Here is a 21,285-nt window from a genome sequence, read left to right on the forward strand (position 1 = left end):
AGCGGTTTACAGAGTCAGCATATTGCCCCCAACAACAATCCGGGTCCTCATTTTACCCACCTCGGAAGGATGGAAGGCTGAGTCAACCCTGAGCCAGTGAGATTTGAACAGCCGAACTGCCGAACTAGCAGTCTGAAGTAGCCTGCAGTACTGCACTCTAACCGCTGCGCCACCTCGGCCCTATAAAAGTAGGACATGAACCTTCCTTGGGAAAGATATGGGGGGGCGTGGGAACCAGAACTGTAAATAGGCAACAAAACACAGAAGACATATTAAGAAATGACAATATAATGAAATATAATGAAAATATAACAGCGTAGATACTGCTGTATCGTTGCGTTGGTCTTCTCAGTGGCTCTGTTAGTAGCTGGGTGGAACGCTGAGCTGAGGCCTTGGGAAGATCCTATCAGGATTAGGAATTGCTGCCAAAATTTAGTGGTGAATTGCACCCCTCGATCAGATACAATTCTCCGCGGTGTGCTTTGTAGGCGGTATATATTGGTTGTGAAGAGTTTCACCAGCTTTCTGGCTGACGGGAGGCCGGAACAAGCCATGAAGATCTATGACTGTTCAGATCACCGTCTTGCCTTGGCTCTCTGGTAGGTCCACTATAAAGTCCATGGCTCTCTCCTCCCATGGTCGGACAGGTGTCGCCACTGGTTGTGTAAGTCGGAGGTTTTCCTTGCCGCTTTTTCATGGTGTTGCATGGAACGTATTCCTCCACATCCTCCTTCATATGAGGCCACCAGAACTGCCGGTTTGTTAAGATATAAAAATCTTTAAAAACCCGAAGTGCCCAGCCAAGCTCACGTCACGACAGTGCCGGAGGAGATCCAGGTGGAGAACACTGGGTGTGTAAATCTTGGACCACTTTCACGCTAGGTTGTCGTATTGTGTGAGTATTTGTGGGTTTTCCTGGAACCATGGATCATTCGGAAGCGCAGCTTGGATGGAACAGGGTATGTCTCCTTTTTTCCCCCCTCAGGTTGTCTCTGGTGCTTGGCGAACCGCTTGCGCTCGAAAAGGTGGTGGCGGTATCATGGCTTGAATTATCTCGTCTGCTAGCGTATTGCGGTTTCCAGGAGGCGTCCACTTGTATTTCAGCGTGAAATTGAAGCACCTGAAATACAACAGCCACTGAACTTGTTTGGGCAACAATCTTCTTGGGTTTTGGAGGGCTTCTAGATTTTTATGGTCCATCCAACCTTAAATGGTAACCCCCCCCTCCTCCAGCAGGTGTCTCCAAGTCATTAAGAGTCCATTGAACTGCAAATCCTTCCTTCGCTCATTTGCATTCGGCGTAGTTTAGCTTACGGGACGTGTCTGCACATACTTGTAAGCCCCCCCCCCCACCTCGCGGGTTTCCAAGAGAACTGCACCTACCGCCACAGCGCTAGCGTCCACTTACACTACAAATGGTTTGATGGTGTCCGGGTGCTTTAGCACCGGTTCGCTGGCAAAAAACGTTTTCAGCTGTTCAAATGCTTGCTAACATCCTAATGTCCATTCCGTGGGGTGACCAGGACGCGGCTCCCCAGATAGATGTTCGGTCCGTAGGGGGTCCGTTAGCGGGAGAGCCACTCGAGCAAAAAGTTTTGCATGCCGAACCGGCAATAATGCCAGCAGCAACCCACCCCTGGTATATGTATATATACACACATACGCTTGTAGGTCTTTGGTTATTCGGGTTTTCTACCGCGTAAAATTGGAAGTGTCTTGGCGACGTTTCGACGAAGTCTCATTCGTCATCTTCAGGAAGAACACAAGAACGCAATCAGAAAAGAGGAACCAACTTCTTCCCTGGTCTAACACCTTAAAGCCACAGGACATAAAATTGATTTTAAAAATACCAGAACTATCGCCAAGGCTGAGCATTTTAACAACCGAATAATCAGAGAAGCCATCGAGATAGAAAAACGCCCACACAGCATGAACAGGCGGGACGATACCTCCCGCCTGCCAGCCATTTGGAAGCCCGCCCTTATTGACAAACGAGCCCCTAACATGAGGAATGACACCAGGCCCACACTCACAAGAGCCACACAGGGTGTCGCCACCAAACATCCACGCAGAAAGCAGAGTAAAACCCACACTGATGAGGAGGCACGACCAAGGACCAGAAGCCAGACTGCAAATGCACCATTAGCCTCTTCAAACCCCTCCTCTCCTTACATGAAACACAAACCCACAACCAATCAGAACACACCTCCACCCAATCAGAACACAGCCAAGCTCCCACCCAATCAGCTCAACCCCCCACTGGCAGTTAAAAGGAAGAAACAGCCGAGATCTCACATTGCTCCTGGAAGCACGAAGCCTGAAGATGACGAATGAGACGTCGTCGAAACGTCGCCAAGACACCTCCAATTTTACGCGGGAGAAAACCCGAATAACCAAAGACCTACATACTAACACCCGCGAAAACCTCAGAAAACACACATACGTTTATATGTACAAAATAAATTGCATTACATAGTGTACAAAATACAAAAACATATTTAACATTTTAAACATTTGCCAGATTTCAAATATATTCAGGGAGGCAGGAGCGTCTGGATCCAGGTGTTCCCTCCTGGTCAGGGGAGGTTTTCTCCAGCTGCCAGTTTTTGGTACAGGCTGCAGAGCTCCTGAGGTTTGGGAGTCTCCGTCCCGGGAGTAGGCGGGGCTTCAAAATCAGAAGAGCTCTGAGAATCCACAGTTTGGACCACTGGACTGAGCTCTGTCCTCCCTTCTGGCTTGGTCTTCTCTCCTGGCTCGGTCCGATCAGGAGCTGCTGCTGCTGCTGTGTCCCAACATCTGCCTTTGCCTTCCAAGGGAAGGGGCTCTGCAGAAGCCGCAGCCCGATCTAAAGGCCGGCTGCTCTTCGGCAGGTGGTCCGTTCTCTTTTCCCCTGCAAGGGGACGGGTCACCCTCTCCGTCCCTCCCTTGGAAGGGCTGGACTCCAAATTCCTTCGCTCCTGGGAGGTGACGAGGACGGTGTCGGATTGGCTGTCCCACCCTTGGCTGCCCTGTTCAGAGATGTGGGTGGACTGAGAGGACTCCTGGGAAGAGATGTGAGTGGAGTCGCTCAGGTCGTCCTCGTTGAAGGGGCTGGGAGAAAGCGGCTCGGCCGAGTCGGTACACGGCGGGGGGCCCTCGTGGTCCGAGCTCTCGGGGTCTTCTGAAGGGCGCCTGAAGAAACTGTCCCATTTTGGCACTTCCGAGTCAGGTTGCGCTTGGTCTTCACTGAGCTTCCCGGTACTCGTTGCTCCCACAAGACTGTTGGGGTGCCGTGAAACTTCAACAAACTCCGTCCCCGATGATGGAATTCCAGGAAGAGCTGTCTCCTCCTCCTCATGTTGTTCTTCCTCCTCTTCCTCTTCCTCCTCGCCATTTGATTCTTCGCACTCTACAAAATCAACCGGCAAACAAGCAGGTCTTGGAGCCACCTCGTGACTGGGATCTTCTTCACGATTTGGGGGGAGCAGCTTGCTCTCCACAGGTTCAATCTCTGGCAGCAGTTTTGGAACCTTGTAACTTCTGGGAATCAGTCCAGAGTCAAAGAGATCGTCATCATCGCTGCCACCATCTGTGCAAACAAAATAAAAGCAAATTAATTTCCTCTCCCTCTCTCATCCATCCATCCATCCACCCATCCATCCATCCATCCATCCATCCATCCATCCATCCACCCACCCACCCACCCACCCACCCACCCACCCACCCAATCTTTCTATCAAATCCTTTTCAGGCAGAGAACCACCTTGGTTGCCCAAAAACCCTCATTCAGGCCTGCTGATTTTCTAAACGGAGGGGAATTTTGGAGTCGACCTGTTCTCTGTATTCAGCAGCACAGGATTCTCCTGGGTGTGAGCCATTGAATGGTTGGTAGCTTAAGTGTCGGTGGGTCTTGGGGGGGTGGGGGAGACCCGGTTTAGCAATAGCAGTAATAGCAATAGCAATAGTTAGACTTATATACCACTTCATAGGGCTTTCAGCCCTCTCTAAGCGGTTTACAGAGTCAGCATATCGCCCCCAACAACAACAATCCGGGTCCTCATTTCACCCACCTCGGAAGGATGGAAGGCTGAGTCAACCCTGAGCCGGTGAGATTTGAACAGCCGAACTGCAGAACTGCAGTCAGCTGAAGTGGCCTGCAGTGCTGCATTTAACCACTGCGCCACCTCGGCTCTTCCTAATCCAGCCTCTGCTACTGAAATGCATTCAATGATTTGGGGCCGGCTGCTTTCTCAGTCCGAACCCGTCACTCGGGGGGGGGGGGGGGAAACCTGGAAGGCGTTTCGCTTCTCATCTACGAAGTACCAACCACGGAAGAAGACGAAATTAAAAAAGATAGTAGTGGAGAAATGGATAGGTTGGCATTAAAGAGAAAAGATGAAGAAGATACAGAATACTTTCAAATATGGGGCTTATTTTATCAATGGTTGGACAATAGAAGTAGAAATTAGAAGTTGGAAAAATACTATTATGCATGTCTTGTGTTTAATATATTATTATATCATATACTATTTTGTAAGCCGATTGACCAGGACAATGCGCTGTTCACAAGAAGAAACAAAATGGCCAGGGGAAGAAGGAAGGTCGATCTTTTTCATCTTACTGGTGTCCAGAATCTCCAAGGCTTTGGGTCTCTTCAGCACCCCGAGAGGTTTATAAATTGGCGGATTATTTGGCCTGTGCTGCCTGCAGAACGGCTTCAGCCTAAGGAGGAGAAAGAATGGCCCAACTTTTACAAAGTGATTAAAATCTTAAAAAGGGAGAAAAACATGGAATACTGAACTGGAAACGAATCGCGTCGTCCTACTTAATTTTAGAGAAATTTAAATGTGAACAAAATCAAATTTAACACTGTTATCCAGATGTTAAATTTTTTTGCAAAACCAGCATTTGGTTCGGAAAACGTGTCAGTTTGTTGCATAAATTCAAACCCAGAAGCAGACACAGATAACTGATGCAGCTGGATTCATTAACTTCTTTGTATACCTAAGAACAGATGAATCAATGGACAATACCAACAGGTGGTTCTTCCAAGTAAACACAAGGCAGGAGAGTTACATGCAAACACAAGCAGTTAGTTTCATATTAGCAGATAAGCCCAGACAGAGTGTTAGTTTACTTCTCATAGCAGCAGACTACAGAAGTTTCTGTTTCCATTCTTTGCACAGATTCAGATCTTTTTAAGCTCCCATTGGCTGACTTAGTCGCTATGCCTATTCATTGGCTGACCATGTTCCCATGTCTCTCCCGGTCATGAATACTTTAACAAAACGCTATCCTTAGATTAAAAGACAGAAAGCCCTTATCAAAATAATTTTTGATAAAAGTAACGGATGGAAGAGTTTAACGAAGGCTGGTTTGATGTGGATTCCATTACAGGTAGTCCTTCACTTAACAACGGTTACGGAAACCCAGCTGTAAGTTGTGACGGCCATATGAATCGGTCACATGACCAACTTGGCAGTGTCTCTTTGTAGTGGTCGTTAAGCGAACGTGGCAGTCGTAAACCAAACCGCCAGTTTTGCTGAAAAGGAAGTAAAAGCTGGTTTTGAGAAAAACCATCATAAAATGACCACCAGATATGGCCAATGGACACAAACGTGGCCCCCAAAATCTGGTCACACAACTATGGGGAGAGGCACCCGTTGTTGGAACTTCAAATTTGTGTTGCGAGTAGCTTCCCAGGAAGTCCGTTGTGGTTTTGAATAGTTGCTAGATGGCCAGGTTGTAAGTTTATCGGTATTATGGAGGAGGGGGGGGGGGGGGGAAAGACAGAAGACTCACTTTTCTTCCACTTTGTCCTTGGTTGACCCCAAAGGAATCACATTGGGGTAGATATTCACGGGGCAAATGTACTTCAAGAAATCTTCGATCTAGAACAGCCGATTGAAAAAGGGGGGAGAAAAAAAGGATGCATTGATAATATTTAATGCCTTAATTCCTTGTATTTATGATTTGCAACGGCTTGAGAAGCATGGATAGACTTTTCAGCTGTCTGTTTAGTGACCGTTCAAAGTTACGGCGACATTGAGAAATGTGACCTAGGCCCATTTTTCACACTTATGACCTTTGCAGCATCCCTGGGGCCAGCTGATAAAATTCAGACGCTTGGCAATTGGTTCATAGTTACGACCGTTGTACCCCAAGGTAGCGTGATCTGCTTTTGCGACCTTTCTGACAAGCAAAGTCAATGGGGAAGCCAGATTCACTTGGCAATCAGCTTACTAACTTATCAACTGCAGTGATTCGCTTAATAACTGTGGCAAGGAAAGGGTCATAAATGGGGCAAAACTCACTTAACAAATGTCTCACTTAATGTGGTTTGCCAGAGGCCTGCAGAGCTGGCAGCAGATTTGGACAGTGAGGAGGTTGGGGAGGAACCTGGGCCAGTCCTGGAGGCTGGGGAAGGCTTGGATGAGGGCTCTGTGTCGGAGGCAGAGAGGGGGCCAGGGCCATATGGAAGTTATCAGCTGCCCCCAGAGCTTCCAGAGTTGGACATCAGTGAGGCAGAGGAACAGGCTTCCCCTGTTCCCAGTGTGCGCATGGACAGAGCTGCCAGAAGGCAAGAAGAGTTAAGACAAAAGGGGCGACTCAGGAGTAAGGCTTGGAGCTGATTGGCCCCTCCCGTAGGACATAAAGGAGGAGCAAAGGCAGGTGAGCCTTTGCAGGAAGCAACTTGGTTCATGCTGGTCAGTTTACCTTCTGAAGCTCTGTTTTGACTCTGTGCTATGTGTGGCCTTGCCAAGCTAATTGCCAATTAAGCCTTTGGCATCATTTCAAGGGAGATAAAGCTGGGTGCTTATCAGCCTTACCCTGAAAGACTTTGGCAGCCTACTGTAGGACTCTTTACAAACTATTTGGGACTCATTACGGGCTATGAATGAACACAATTCACAGCCTTTGAAATAAAAAGAGGGTTTTGTGGGGCTAAGCGTGTGCTTTTTACTGACTCAGGAAGCCTAGGCCAGAACACTTAAAGGTTAGGCTCAATTGTCTCGCAAATTGTAGTAATTCGTAGCATGCAGACGATGATTTTTCCTAAGGCGAGGTTGGTTGCTCGTAAGTCAAATAAATAAAATTGGGCCAATGGCGACTGTGTTGTCCAGGGAATGTAATTTAATGAAACCGGAGATACATACCTCGCTATAAGAAGAGTGGAATGAGAAGCAAGCCCTGTAGGAACTCGTCCCGGCCCTAAACACAAGGCATAGATTTAAATTAGTTTCCTCTGCTGTTGATCAAAACAAGATCGAAACAGCTTAAAAACAAAAGCTGAAAATCATGAGGAATAAGATAATGCTCTTTCTGCAGCCGTCTTCCCAAACCCCGTGTCCTTCTGAAGGAATGTGGCATCCCTCTTGAGGACCATGAAAACTGAACATACATCTGGAAGACAGAGGTTTTCTTCTAAAACTTCTATCTTCTAAAGGAATCTTAGTCATTCTGTGACATTCAGAAGTGAAAGGAATTTGATTCTGGATGAAACACAGTTTTCCAACAAGCTTAAATCTAGATGGTTCAAGGATCTGGTCCTTCTAACAAGACGATGCAAGGGTGAGCCATAAAAAATATCCGCCCCTTGACTGCATTTGGAGTCTTTTAAACCTTTTATCAAGGCAATTTTTATGGTTAAGTTTTGTTTAAAACCTCTAGACATCGGCATTCGTATAAGTGATGCCTTCAAAAATCCCCTTTTACATTCTGCCTTCTCTGCAAATAAACCAGCAAAAATCGAGGTGGATATTGTAAAGGGCAGGATGAAAGGAGAAACAAAAATGCAGAAGACCTTTGTCGTTTGAATCAATTTAAATCACGAGAACCATCTGAACTGCAGCCTAGAGGAGGGAAGGCAACAGCAGGCAATGGAGCGAAATTATTTCAACTAACCTCACTTAGGTTAATTGATTATAAAAGGAGTGTCAAATGAACGCTTCTAAGTTGCTATGAAAAGTATCAATGAGAGAGAAATAGAGATAAACTGCTAATTTTGTGGGGTCCTTGGTGTTCTCTGAGCTTGGCGGTTTTCTTCTGGGCATCTCATTACCCAACTAGGGAACATTATCAGTGCTAGAAGGGAGTGGCGTTTGCACCTTCTAGCCCTGATGAAGCTCCCTAGTTGGGTCATGAAATGTGTGCAAGAAAACCACCAAGTTTAAAGAACACAAAGGATGCCACAGCTCTTCCCTTCCTCCTCCTCTCCACAAACCCCTCTCCCTTCTAGCACTGGTGATGTTTCCTAGTTGGGTCACGAAATGTTTGCCGGAAAACCACCAAGCTCAGAGAGCACCAAGGACCCCACATTCCTCCTTCTCCTCCTCTTCGTCCTCTTTCTCCTCCTCCTCCTCTCTGCAAACCCCTCTCCCTTCTAGCACTGATGATGTTTCCTAGTTGGGTCATGAAATTTTTGCCAGAAAACCACCAAGCTCAGAGAGCACCAAGGACCCCACAGTCCTCCTTCTCCTCTTCCGCCTCCTTCTCCTCCTCTTCTTCCTCTTTGTCCTCCTCCTCCTCCTCCTCCTCTCTGCAAATCCCTCTCCCTTCTAGCACTGGTGATGTTTCCTAGTTGGGTCACGAAATGTTTGCCGGAAAACCACCAAGCTCAGAGAGCACCAAGGACCCCACAGTCCTCCTTCTCCTCCTCCGCCTCCTTCTCCTCCTCTTCTTCCTCTTTCTCCTCCTCCTCCTCCTCCTCCTCTCTGCAAATCCCTCTCCCTTCTAGCACTGGTGATGTTTCCTAGTTGGGTCACGAAATTTTTGCCAGAAAACCACCAAGCTCAGAGAGCACCAAGGACCCCACAGTCCTCCTTCTCCTCTTCCGCCTCCTTCTCCTCCTCTTCTTCCTCTTTCTCCTCCTCCTCCTCCTCCTCCTCTCTGCAAATCCCTCTCCCTTCTAGCACTGGTGATGTTTCCTAGTTGGGTCACGAAATGTTTGCCGGAAAACCACCAAGCTCAGAGAGCACCAAGGACCCCACATTCCTCCTTCTCCTCCTCTTCTAAGAGCCAAGGTGGCGCAGTGGTTAAATGCAGCACTGCAGGCTACTGCTAGATCAGCAGGTCAGCGGTTCAAATCTCACCGGCTCAAGGTTGACTCAGCCTTCCATCCTTCCGAGGTGGGTAAAATGAGGACCCAGATTGTTGGGGGCAATATGCTGACTCTCTGTAAACCGCTTAGAGAGGCCTGAAAGGCCTATGAAGCGGTATATAAGTCTACTGCTATTGCTACTGCTATTGCTATTCTTCCTCTTTCTCCTCCTCCTCCTCTCTGCAAATCCCTCTCCCTTCTAGCACTGATGATGTTTCCTAGTTGGGTCATGAAATTTTTGCCAGAAAACCACCAAGCTCAGAGAGCACCAAGGACCCCACAGTCCTCCTTCTCCTCCTCCGCCTCCTTCTCCTCCTCTTCTTCCTCTTTCTCCTCCTCCTCCTCCTCCTCCTCTCTGCAAATCCCTCTCCCTTCTAGCACTGGTGATGTTTCCTAGTCGGGTCACGAAATGTTTGCCGGAAAACCGCCAAGCTCAGAGAGCACCAAGGACCCCACATTCCTCCTTCTCCTCCTCTTCTTCCTCTTTCTCCTCCTCTTCTTCCTCTTTCTCCTCCTCCTCCTCCTCCTCCTCTCTGCAAATCCCTCTCCCTTCTAGCACTGGTGATGTTTCCTAGTTGGGTCATGAAACATCTGCAAGAAAACCACCAAGCTCAGAGAGCACCAAGGACCCCACAGTCCTCCTTCTCCTCCTCCGCCTCCTTCTCCTCCTCTTCTTCCTCTTTCTCCTCCTCCTCCTCCTCCTCCTCTCTGCAAATCCCTCTCCCTTCTAGCACTGGTGATGTTTCCTAGTCGGGTCACGAAATGTTTGCCGGAAAACCGCCAAGCTCAGAGAGCACCAAGGACCCCACATTCCTCCTTCTCCTCCTCTTCTTCCTCTTTCTCCTCCTCTTCTTCCTCTTTCTCCTCCTCCTCCTCCTCCTCCTCTCTGCAAATCCCTCTCCCTTCTAGCACTGGTGATGTTTCCTAGTTGGGTCATGAAACATCTGCAAGAAAACCACCAAGCTCAGAGAGCACCAAGGACCCCACAGTCCTCCTTCTCCTCCTCCGCCTCCTTCTCCTCCTCTTCTTCCTCTTTCTCCTCCTCCTCCTCCTCCTCCTCTCTGCAAATCCCTCTCCCTTCTAGCACTGGTGATGTTTCCTAGTTGGGTCACGAAATGTTTGCCGGAAAACCGCCAAGCTCAGAGAGCACCAAGGACCCCACATTCCTCCTTCTCCTCCTCTTCTTCCTCTTTCTCCTCCTCTTCTTCCTCTTTCTCCTCCTCCTCCTCCTCCTCCTCTCTGCAAATCCCTCTCCCTTCTAGCACTGGTGATGTTTCCTAGTTGGGTCATGAAACATCTGCAAGAAAACCACCAAGCTCAGAGAGCACCAAGGACCCCACAGTCCTCCTTCTCCTCCTCCGCCTCCTTCTCCTCCTCTTCTTCCTCTTTCTCCTCCTCCTCCTCCTCCTCCTCTCTGCAAATCCCTCTCCCTTCTAGCACTGGTGATGTTTCCTAGTTGGGTCACGAAATGTTTGCCAGAAAACCACCAAGCTCAGAGAGCACCAAGGACCCCACAGTCCTCCTTCTCCTCCTCCGCCTCCTTCTCCTCCTCTTCTTCCTCTTTCTCCTCCTCCTCCTCCTCCTCCTCCTCTCTGCAAATCCCTCTCCCTTCTAGCACTGGTGATGTTTCCTAGTCGGGTCACGAAATGTTTGCCGGAAAACCACCAAGCTCAGAGGGCATCAAGGACCTCACAGTTCAACCCACAGCTACCAATATTCTCTCCTAATGCTAATTTTAGGAGACCGAAACGCCCCCCTCACCTCATGACCACGTTGCTCTTCCGTGTCCTTTCTCCAAACCACATGGTGGACGGCTTGACGCTGATCACCCTCAGCTCCTGTCCGTTCTGGGACGTCATTCCACACGGCAGTCGGTTCCCACGGAACATTTCGTAATCCTAGTTGGACACATAACCCCTCGCCAGATCGTGGCTACGTCTACGGAGTTCCTGGTTATCCCAAAACTGATTCCCCCCCCCCCCCCCCCCGTCCCCAAAAGGCAACTGGAGTTTCTGGGGTTTTTTTTTTTTTTTGAAGACCTTTCACTTCTCATCCAAGAAGCTTCTTCAGCTCTGACTGGATGGTGGGGAAGGGAAGGATTTATGCTGCTCATTTGTATCCTTTTCATGACGCACAAACAGTATTGGGGCCGAGTCTGTGTTGTCTCCATAAACATCCAGGTCCCGATGATCCCAAAAGGGCTTTTTCCAAAAGGCAGCTGGACTTTTCCTTGTTTTCTTTGTTTCTCCCTTTCGCTTCTCATCTGAAGAAATTCTGGAGAAGCCTCCTGGGGTGAGAAGCCAGACGCCTTCACAGAAAAAAAAAACACGCACAGCCCAGCTGCCTTTTGACAAAAGCACCTTTGGGGATATTAAATCCAAGAAGGGCCTCGTAGGCACTGTTAGCGATTCTACACTGCGTGGCTTTTCCTTTCATCATCCCCACCACCACGTTGGGTTCCACGATTCGGGTCAATTAGCAGGAAGGCGAGGCTCCTTCAAGGCGATACGTACCCTCGGATGGCGACAGGCGTGAATCTGGGTACGCCGGTTGGTGGTAACGTGGTAGAGAATTTCTGGCATGTTTTTAAACATGTCCAACTTGTTCACATGCACCTAGGCCAGAAGGGTAATAGAAAGGGGCGTTAAGCGACTCAGAAGAGAGACAAGAGAGAAAGAACACTGGCAATCCTTTGTCAACAAAATATTGGGGGGAAGGGGGGGAAATTCTTGGTTCCTCCTCTTAATTGCTGAGGAATGTAGAATGTAATGTAGAATAAACTCTATGGCAGGTTACTGAATCAGCCATAACTTTGTTTTCATCCCGTGGATTAAAGCACCCTCTCTCTCTTGTGAAATGCGAGGGAGCGCGATGCAGAACGATCTGTAGCCTGTCACTGTGAAGCAGAAGCTTGGTGCTCCCTGTGGCTGGTTGTTTTCTTGCAGATGTTTAATTACCCAGCTAGGGAACGTCATCAGTACCAGAGTAATGAAAGGTTTGCAAGAAAACAACCGGCCTCAGAGGCCGCAGTTCAAACCTGAGCCACAAATATTATCTTCCATTGGTAAAATATTGACAGCTTGAACACTCGCGTGGAAGGAAACACCCAGCAAGCGAATGAATTGCTGAGTATAAAAATCTTGGAACTAGGACTGCCGCGATGTTCATATTCTACCTGTGAGCTGCAAGGCTACCTCCGGTTGACCACAGGGGGCAGTGTTTCCCAACCTTGGCAACTTGAAGCCAAGAGCTCTGGCGGCACAGTGGGTAGGAGTGCAGTATTGCAGGCTGACTCTGCCAACAGTTCGATCCTGACTGGCTCAAGGTTGACTCAGTCCTTCCTAGGTTGGTAAAATGAGGACCCAGATGATTTGGGGCAAGAGGCTGGCTCAGTAAACCGCTTAGAGAGAGAGGGCTGTAAAAGCACCATGAAGCGGTATATAAGTCTAAGTGCTATTGCTACACCTTCTTCCCTCCCTTCCTCTCTTATTCCCTTTCTCATTCTTCTTCCTGGTGGCGCAGTGGTCAGAATGCAGCATTGCAGGCTGACTCTGCCTACTGCCAGCAGTTCAACCCTGACTGGCTCAAGGCTGACTCAGCCTTCCGTCTTTCCTTCCCTCCCTCCTTCCTTCCATATTCTCCTCCTTGGTGGCGGCAGTAGTCAGAATGCAGCATTGGAGGCCGACTGCCAGGAGTTTGATCCTGATCAACTCAAGATCAACTCAGCCTTCCATCCTTCCAAAGTGGGTACAATGAGGACCCAGATGGTTGGGGGCATTTTGTTGACTGTAAAACCGCTCAGAGAGGGCTGTGGAGCAGGATGAAGCGGTATATAAGTGCAATTGCTATTAAGATCTGTGGATTTCCCCCACGGCTGGTTTGGGAATTCTGGGAATTGAAGTCTCCTGTGCAGAAAAGACTCACCATGGGACGCAGTCTTACCTTAATCCCAAGTTCTTCGCTGAGATTTGTGAATAAATACTCATATCCATAAGCTGCTTTGCAGTTCAACCAGACCACGTGATACGGACTCTGCGCCACCCAGCTTCGGACTAATTCCATCAACCCCTTCATACATTCTTCCTGATGCGAGAAACAGAGAGTGCATATGATGGTTTTAACTTAAGTGCAATGGTACTATACCAGTGTTTCTCAACCTTGGCAACTTGAAGATGTCCGGACTTCAACTCTCAGAATTCCCCAGCCAGCATTCGCTGGCTGGGGAATTCTGGGAGTTGAAGTCCGGACATCTTCAAGTTGCCAAGGTTGAGAAACACTGTACTATACACTTGAGTTGAATTCTCTTATCCCCACCCCCTTGAATTAATGCAGAGATAATCATCACATGCCCACTTCTCAATATGAAGTCACTTGATTACAAATGTTAAGAAAAACTTCCTTCGAAGTGAGCTTGAAGACAAAGCGGCGGTAAAAAACTTTCTTTTAAAGCAGGCAAAAACATTCTGATGATCTACTGGAAGATTCTGAAATAATTAATAAGGAATAAGAAGTGTGGACAAGATGCAAGGATCCATCATCTAGAATAAAGCAAAATGTAGCTATAATCGTACTTCAGAGAATTCTTGCTTGCAATATTTGGCAATCTAACACAGAATAAGCCTGAACTAGTTATATTGCATTGGAAAGGTTTAAATTGGCTAGATGGCTTCCCAAATCATTAATTTGTATAGACGGAACAGAATGTATGAATTGCCAGGAGTTTTAAGGGGAATTATCACAATAAGCAGTACAGCAAGCAAAACTACACCACAAATAGAAAGACAGTTAAAATGTTATTGGTATGCGTGTTGGCTGCAACAAAACGCATGCATGTGATTTATTTCATAGGTTTTATACATATTTATGCTTCAAGGCACATGTCAGGGTTCCAAACAGCATCCGGAATTAAATCAGAGTCCAAGGCAAAGTATTGCTCAAAGTTCCCATTGATGAAGAGAGCCACGTTGGCACAACTGGGAAAACCCGAATCTGAAAGCTTCCCGGTTTTCCCCACCCAGTTGAAAGACCAAGATCTTGCCCCCCACACCCACAAGCCCATCCCATGGTCCAATCTCCCACTGACACACTGGAAGCTTCCACCCATTCAGTTCCAGCCAGGTGCAAAGACAAAGGATGACCTTGGCTTTCTAGAAAGAATGTTGTTATGGCTACATAGCATCTCACTCCGTACAATCCCATTTTCCCACCATAGAAAATGCATAGCCGAATAACATAGTGTGGCAGGCCAGAGATCCAAAAGAAAAGACGGCTGCACACTGATTTTTATCTTTATTACTAGTTGGTGAAATGTATTCATTTACATATTATACACCCTTAGCATGCGACTATGGAAGATTATCTTCTCAAGTGACTTACCCGGCTTGGTATTTGATAATATTTGCGATCAAAGAATGTGGTGTCTAAATAGACACTCTGGATGTCTTTCACTCTGAAAAGAGAATGGCAGGATTGGTACAGGAGTCCTTGACTTATGACCACAATTGGGCGCCCAGAATTTCTCCTGGTAAGCAAGGCAGTTAAGCGAGTTGTGCCAGATCCGAATGGCCACTTTTGGTTGTTAAGAGGATGGCAAACAGTCCTTAAAAACACCTGGCTTCCTCCTGTTGGCTTTGCATGTTGGGAGCCAGCTAGGAAGGTGGTCCAAGAGGGAGAGCCGGGGGCTTGCCTCACCTGCTTCCTGAATGTAGTAGTTCCATTCGGGCCACTTCTCCTCTAGCGAGTCGGAAATCCCCCGTGTACAAGACCGTCCCGTTTCCCCCTTGGAAGAGAAACCTGGTTGGAAACGGATTCATTCATTATTCACATCCACACATGCTGAACAACCGAAGCCCTGTTGGGTCGTTGTTTCAGAGGTGTCCCCTTACCCAAGCGGAGAAGCAGAATGAGGAAGGGCGGGCGAAAAAGCAGGAAAGGCAGGACGACTTTTGACTTCCTGCTGTCTTCCCCATTGCATTTCCTTGTGGGAAGCTGGTAGGCATTGTTAGAAATCCCATCCTCCCCTTTTCCTTCCTTCCCATTTTCTTCCTCCCTTTTCCCTTGCTTCCTTCCCTCTCTCCCCCTTTTCATTCCCATTTTCTTCCCTCTCTCCCTTTTTCTTCCCTCCCTTCCCTTTTCCTTCCTTCCCATTTTCTTCTCTCCCTTTTTCCTTCCTTCAGCCTCCCTTCTCCCCTCCCTTTCCTTTTCATTTGCAATTTCTTCCCTCTCTTTTCCTTCCTTCCTTTCTGTTTCTTTCCTTTCCTTTTTCTTTTCTTCCTTCCTTCCCATTTTCTCCTCTCCCTTTTTCCTTCCTCCCTCCCTCTCCTTTTCATTTGCAATTTCTTCCCTCCCTTTTCCTTCCTTCCTTCCTTTTTGTTTCTTTCCTTCCCTTTTTCCTTCCTTCCTTCCTCATTCCCATTTTCTTCCCTCCCCCCCTTCCTCTAACGGGGTTGAACTAGGCTAATGACACTTAGATTCTCATGGAAATGTGAAAGAATTACGGCAAAAGAAAACAAAACACACATTTCCACCACTGCTGTTAATTGTCTGATAGAAGAACAAAACACATACATAACTGATCCTGGACAATGGCCGGCTGGCAGAAGTGTGACCACAATATCTTCTTTCTGGAAGGAAAAGATGAAAAAAGAGTTTCAAATTCATTAGATAACAGAAAGGATGAAAAACTCTTGATTTTTATAGTGGCTCCCAGTCCCCAATTATCGGCCACAACTAACCGGAGTCCCCTGCTTAGAATTATTCGCTCATCTGTTGAGTATACAAAACATTTTGAGCTCAAAATCTTCCAAACATCCCCTTCTGATCGTATCAGAATTATTTCAAATTTTACAAAAATAGTGTGACCTCTGAATTGTGGGTTTTTTAAAAAAGATATTCCTTCTGTTAATGGTTAGAACAGCCATACGAAGCAGCAAAGGAGTGATTTTGTCCTCTCTTGCATTTAATATTTTCAACTGAATGGCTAGAAAAGGAATGATTTCTTATGATCGGTCGCTTGGCAATCGAAGTTTTGAGCAGCCTAAAAAAAGGGGGCTTAAGGCCTGAATTTCAATGCAAATGACCAGTTCTGTTTGCAAGGAGTGTAAATCCTTCCACTCCCCACCATCCAGTCAGCGCTTGAAGAAGCTTCTTGGAGGAGAAGGGAAACGTCTTCAAAAGAAAAAAACCCAAGAAAGTCCAGTTGCCTCCTGAAAAAAGCACCTTTGGGACAAGCACGATCTTGGATGAAGGAGAATCTCCAGAGACAGTAAGAACTGAGGGTGGTTTCACCTTAGAAAACTTTAAACACAGGCACATATTTTGATGAAAAAGACAAAGCATTGTGTTTCATCTGAGCTTCTCACCTCACACGACGTTTCCTCAATCAGAGAGATTTGAGTCGGTGTTTCAACCTCCAGGGTGACCTAAATCATAGAAACCACAGCAGACAGATCAACGCCGAGGAAGGAAGATATATTGATGGTTTTATAAAGGGAAGATTGGGGGGGAGGATGGACACGGATATGCATGAAATCCCATGAATGTGTAAATGTAACATTCTGGTTTGGTAAAAGAATGAACAGAGCAGATCTGCCCGATTAGCCAGGAAGCTTCCGCTCCTATATTTGCTAATATCTTTATTATGTGCAATTAGCTTTTCCCAAACATGCCCTTGAATTCCTCCCCATTTAATTCCCAATGGTCAGTGGGGAAATCTAATTTTTTTTACTACTGGTTTTGTGGGGGTGGCTTGGTGGTGCTGGGTCATGTGACCTGGGTGGCTGTGGCTGTTTTAGTCATGTGACATCAAAAGACAGAAACTAACAATGTCCTGCTGGAGCAGGGTTGGACTAGATGACCTCCAGGTCCCTTCCAGCCTCGGATTGCCCTCCGAAGCTGCTTCCAGTGCCACGTTGTAGAACCTTCCTTCCCCTCCTTTTTCCATCCCTCCCTTTCTTTCTCCCTCCCTTTCTCAGCACCCCAATACATTTCGTTTCATTTCATTTATTAAATTTCTATGCCGCCCAATCCCGGAGGGCTCCGGGCGGCTTACAGAAATGAAAAAAAGATTTAAAAGAATTATTAAAAACAATTGGACACAAGAAGGTTAAAAAAGGGAAACACAACAAACACCCAAATATGGAAGGAAGCCTGCTGGGAGCAAAAACAGACACACACACCCACATTTCAGGAGAACCTGTAGTAAAAAAAATGCTTAAAAAGCTTTTTTTTTTTTAAAGTTCCAGGCAATTGTTGGAACTTTTTAAAAAAAAAACTTTTTTTTTTTAGTATTTTTTTACTAGCGGTTCGGGCAAACTGGCAGCGTTTCACCCCTGCCAATGGTGCATTTAAGAAAATTCAGTCCAAAATACCCGGAGGACCAGAGAGTTCTTTGTAACTCACATATATTTTTTTTTACAAATAATTCAGGGCAGGGAACACACCCTAAACTCCTTCCTCCTCCTGCTTTCCCAACACCCCTGTTAGGTGGGCTGGGCTGAAAGAGACTGGCCCACAGTCACCCAGATAGCTTTCATGCCTAAGGCGGGATTAGAACTCATAGCCGCCTGGTGAATTGGCCCCAAATCACCCATCCGGCTTTCATATGGCTAAAGCGGGACTAGAACTCCCAGTCTCCCACTTCCTAGCCTGGTGCCTTGGCAATACTATTCCTACACTTTGGTATATATTATTAATTAAGGAGCTGAGGTGGCGCAGTGGTTAGGGTGCAGTACTGCAGGCCACTTCAGCTGACTGTTATCTGCAGTTCAGCGGTTCAAATCTCACCGGCTCAAGGTTGACTCAGCCTTCCATCCTTCCGAGGTGGGTGAAATGAGGACCCACACTGTGGGGGCAATTTACTGACTCAATTTGCTAAAAAAATCTGTAAACCGCTTAGAGAGGGCTGAAAGCCCTATGAAGCGGTATATAAGTCTAATAAATAAATTACTAGAGTTGCTTATTGCCATTGTAGGGCTTATAGGTAGTAAACAGGTAACTCACAATGTAATTTTCCCAGAATGTGTATCGTGGGCTGGACAGCAGCAATTCCTTTGTCACAGGGGAGCAATACAGGCGGAGTTTCAAGCTTGTAAGAGAGAACCAAAACAAACAAACAAACATGCCATGTGATGCAATGTATATTTCAATTTTTGGAGCTGAGGTTCACCTCTCTTAAAAGTTGCGAAGATTGAGAACCATAGGAAACAATAATGGGAGACAGAGCCATTTCCTGCTGCTGAACCATTCGGAAGAACGAAGGCTGTTTTCACCCTCCCCAGGCTTCAGGAAAGACTCTGGAGCCTTGGGAGGGTGAAAATCCCCCCCGCACGCAGGAATCACTCAGACATGCGCAAAGGGGGGGGGGGGGTTAGGCATGCACACAGTTTTGTCACACCTTTAGAAAAAGGTTAGCCATGATTACTGGCATAGATGGAGACATCTGATCTCTTATCCTTATTTCATAAGGCATGGAAGCCAATGTCCTCCACATGGAGAAATTCGACAATTGCGTGTAATTGCTAAGCACAGTGTGTCAAATTCTGCAACGTAGGCCTGCCAGAATCTACGTCTATCACCTGGCCGGGCGGGTGATAGTGGGTGTGCCGAGGTACACCCTCGTTACACCTATCCTCTGTGAGCTGCACTGGCTGCCTATTGGTCTCCGGACTCAATTCAAGGTGTTGGTTATCACCTTTAAAGCCCTACATGGCTTAGGGCCAGGATACCTTCGAGACCGCCTGCTGACACATACCTCCCAGCGGCCAGTAAGATCCCATAGATTGGGCCTCCTTCGGGTGCCGTCGGCCAAACAATGTCGGCTGGCGGGCCCTCGGAGGAGAGCCTTCTCGGTGGCTGCTCCGACTCTTTGGAACCAGCTCCCCCCGGAAATCCGGACCTTTCCCACTCTGATGGCCTTCAGGAAAGCCGTAAAAACTTGGCTGTTCCGGCAGGCCTGGGGCTGTTGACCTCACTGTTGAGATCCGGCCCCGACTAGAATGAATTTATGAGGGATGACTGTTGTTTTAAATTGTATTGTTGTTATGTGTTTTTTATATTTTCTTGTAAGCCGCCCGGAGTCCTTTGGGATTGGGCGGCATAAAAAAGCTTTAAATAAATAAAATAAATAAATAATAAATAATTTTTTTTTTCATTTCACTTAATATTGCTTCAATTGTACAAAGAGGAAAAAAATATTGAGATAAGAAAGATGGCAAGTGAAAGAAGCACTATTGCAACATGCTTTTTGAAGAAATTCGAAAAGAGGCGATTTGCAATTTGACGCTCCTGTAAGATGCTACAAAGTCCGCTATTCTAGCAAAATTTAAAAGAAGGTCTTTACCTGCATGCCAGGCGTCTTTTCATGGAAGGGGCTCTCAGCCCTTTCATGTGGTCTGAATAAAGAAAAAAAACATGGTGTGAATTAAAATAATCTCCATACAAATCATTAGAAAATCATCACATTAAATGCTTCAACAAGTCCAACACGTTTCCCCCCTGCCTGTAAAATATTGATACCCAGACTGAAAAGCAGGGTTCAGCCTCTGCTGGGCCCTTTAGCAGCCTGTATGTATATTTTTCTTTTTAAAAATGATCTAAAATAGTGGCGTGATTCCCTTTTGCGACCTTAATCTCCTTGTGTCTGCCAATTACACAGTGGCAGGTAGGACAGCGCTCCAGAGGATGTTTGGTTGTCCTCTCCTTCTTTTGGAAGAGCTTTACAGCTCCCGCTGCCTTAAGAAAGTTCAAAACATCCTTAAAGATCCATCTCATCCTGGGCACCCTTTTTTTTAAACTATTACCCTCTGGCAGCCGGTACAGGACAATAAGTAGGCTGAAAAACAGCTTCTGTCCCAGGGCAGTAACTATATTGAATTCTACTATATAAAGGTAAAAGGTTCCTTTGCACATATGTGCTAGTCGTTCCCGACTCTAGGGGGCGGTGCTCATCTCCGTTTCAAAGCCGAAGAGCCAGCGCTGTCCTAAGACGTCTCCGGGGTCATGTGGCCGGCATGACTCAATGCCAAAGGCACACGGAACGCTGTTCCCTTCCCACCAAAGGTGGTCCCTATTTTTCTACTTGCATTTTTTTTCATGATTTCCAACTGCTAGGTTGGCAGAAGCTGGGACAAGTAACGGGAGCTCACTCCGTTAGGTGAAGCTAGGGATTCGAACCGCGGACCTTTCTGATCGACAAGCTCAGCGACTCAGCCCCTGAGCCACCACGTCCCTTCTACTGTACAGTGCAGTATTAACGCAGCATGAGGGACTTTCAATTCAATTGCACCGAATGCGAAGGATGCGTGTTTGTGTTTTATTTCTATCGTTTTCTTATGCATGATGTCCACGGAAGATGAGATTTAATTTCGTTGTACGAGGTGCAATGGCAATAAACTAAACTTCCGACATCCAAACCAAGAGGGGAAGCCCAATTCACTTAGCCACCCGTGTTACTAACTTAACAACGTGCAGTGATTCACTTAACAACCGGGCAAGAAAGGCCGTAAAACGGGGCAAAAAAACTCATGTCTTGCTTAGCAACATAAATTTTGGCCTCCATTGTGGTCCTAAGTGGAGGACCACCTGCATGGGCTCCTGTTGCCATCCTGCAAAGGTCAGAAGCCACATAGCGACTGAAGCAGGGCAAAAGGGGATCTCCTGGTGGTCTCCTTTCCCTCTCCTTTTCCCAGAACTTCCCCCCACGCCCACCCACGCTCACCCTTATGGCAGTGGGAGAGGAAGTAGGCGCGGGCGCGCAGGTTCTCCCGGTCGAAGCGGTCGATGGACAGGTGGGGATACTCCCGCATCACCCCGCCGAAGCTGCTCATGCTGCCGCCGACGCCACCGGCTCCTCTTCCGCTTCACACTTCCGCCAGGCTCTTCCCGCCGCCCTCTCATTGGCTGAGGCGGCGCCCAATCACAAGGACGACTTCCCCGGACGCATGCGCCATATAGGAACTCGGAGGGCGTGGCCCTACTCTCTCGCTGTCCCTTTGATCTTAAGAGACAAGGAGGCCCCGCCCACAACGGAGAGCCACCTCCTCCGAGTTCCCATTTGCGCATGCGTTCCGGTGAGGCATCTCTGTGATTGCCACCGCCTCAGCCTATCACAGAAACGCGAACCGCTGGGTTCTAGTGCGTTGATTGTCCTGGCATTAAATTGACTATATTGTATTTGAAAAAAAATAAAAGAAGGGGAAGGTTGCCAC

The 21,285-nt window shown here is 47.3% G+C and overlaps 1 protein-coding gene across 2 annotated transcripts; it reads right to left on the minus strand.

Annotated features, from left to right (window-relative positions):
• Positions 1-2,449: 2,449 nt before the first annotated feature.
• DCLRE1C (DNA cross-link repair 1C) lies at positions 2,450-20,956 on the minus strand. Of its 2 annotated transcripts, XM_032222158.1 has the most exons (14): positions 20,796-20,956; positions 19,419-19,470; positions 18,080-18,164; positions 16,441-16,500; positions 15,647-15,702; positions 14,771-14,872; positions 14,456-14,528; positions 13,022-13,162; positions 11,593-11,694; positions 10,841-10,977; positions 7,137-7,191; positions 5,782-5,870; positions 4,601-4,701; positions 2,450-3,568 (listed from the first exon to the last, which is right to left on the minus strand). In XM_032222158.1, exons 1-14 carry the CDS (start codon positions 20,902-20,904, stop codon positions 2,577-2,579), a joined length of 2,154 nt encoding a protein of 717 aa, XP_032078049.1. In that variant the 5' UTR covers positions 20,905-20,956; the 3' UTR covers positions 2,450-2,576. The 2 variants fall into 2 exon arrangements, with proteins under 2 accessions (XP_032078049.1, XP_032078050.1); XM_032222159.1 differs by lacking the exons at positions 15,647-15,702; positions 16,441-16,500; positions 18,080-18,164; positions 19,419-19,470; positions 20,796-20,956 and adding an exon at positions 14,965-15,124.
• Between the last annotated feature and the right edge of the window lie 329 nt (positions 20,957-21,285).

This window comes from Thamnophis elegans, chromosome 7, assembly GCF_009769535.1.
Source record: "Thamnophis elegans isolate rThaEle1 chromosome 7, rThaEle1.pri, whole genome shotgun sequence".
NCBI lineage: Eukaryota > Metazoa > Chordata > Lepidosauria > Squamata > Colubridae > Thamnophis > Thamnophis elegans.

Excerpts from the sequence above, each read along its gene's own strand:
- DCLRE1C (XM_032222158.1), bottom strand. The coding sequence starts at position 20,904 with ATGAGCAGCTTCGGCGGGGTGATGCGGGAGTATCCCCACCTGTCCATC. Across the intron at positions 16,501-18,079 it reads CATTCTGGGAAAATTACATT|GTCACCCTGGAGGTTGAAAC; the intron begins GTGAGTTACCTG and ends TCTATGATTTAG. Across the intron at positions 4,702-5,781 it reads AAGGACAAAGTGGAAGAAAA|GCTGAAGCCGTTCTGCAGGC; the intron begins GTGAGTCTTCTG and ends TCTCCTCCTTAG.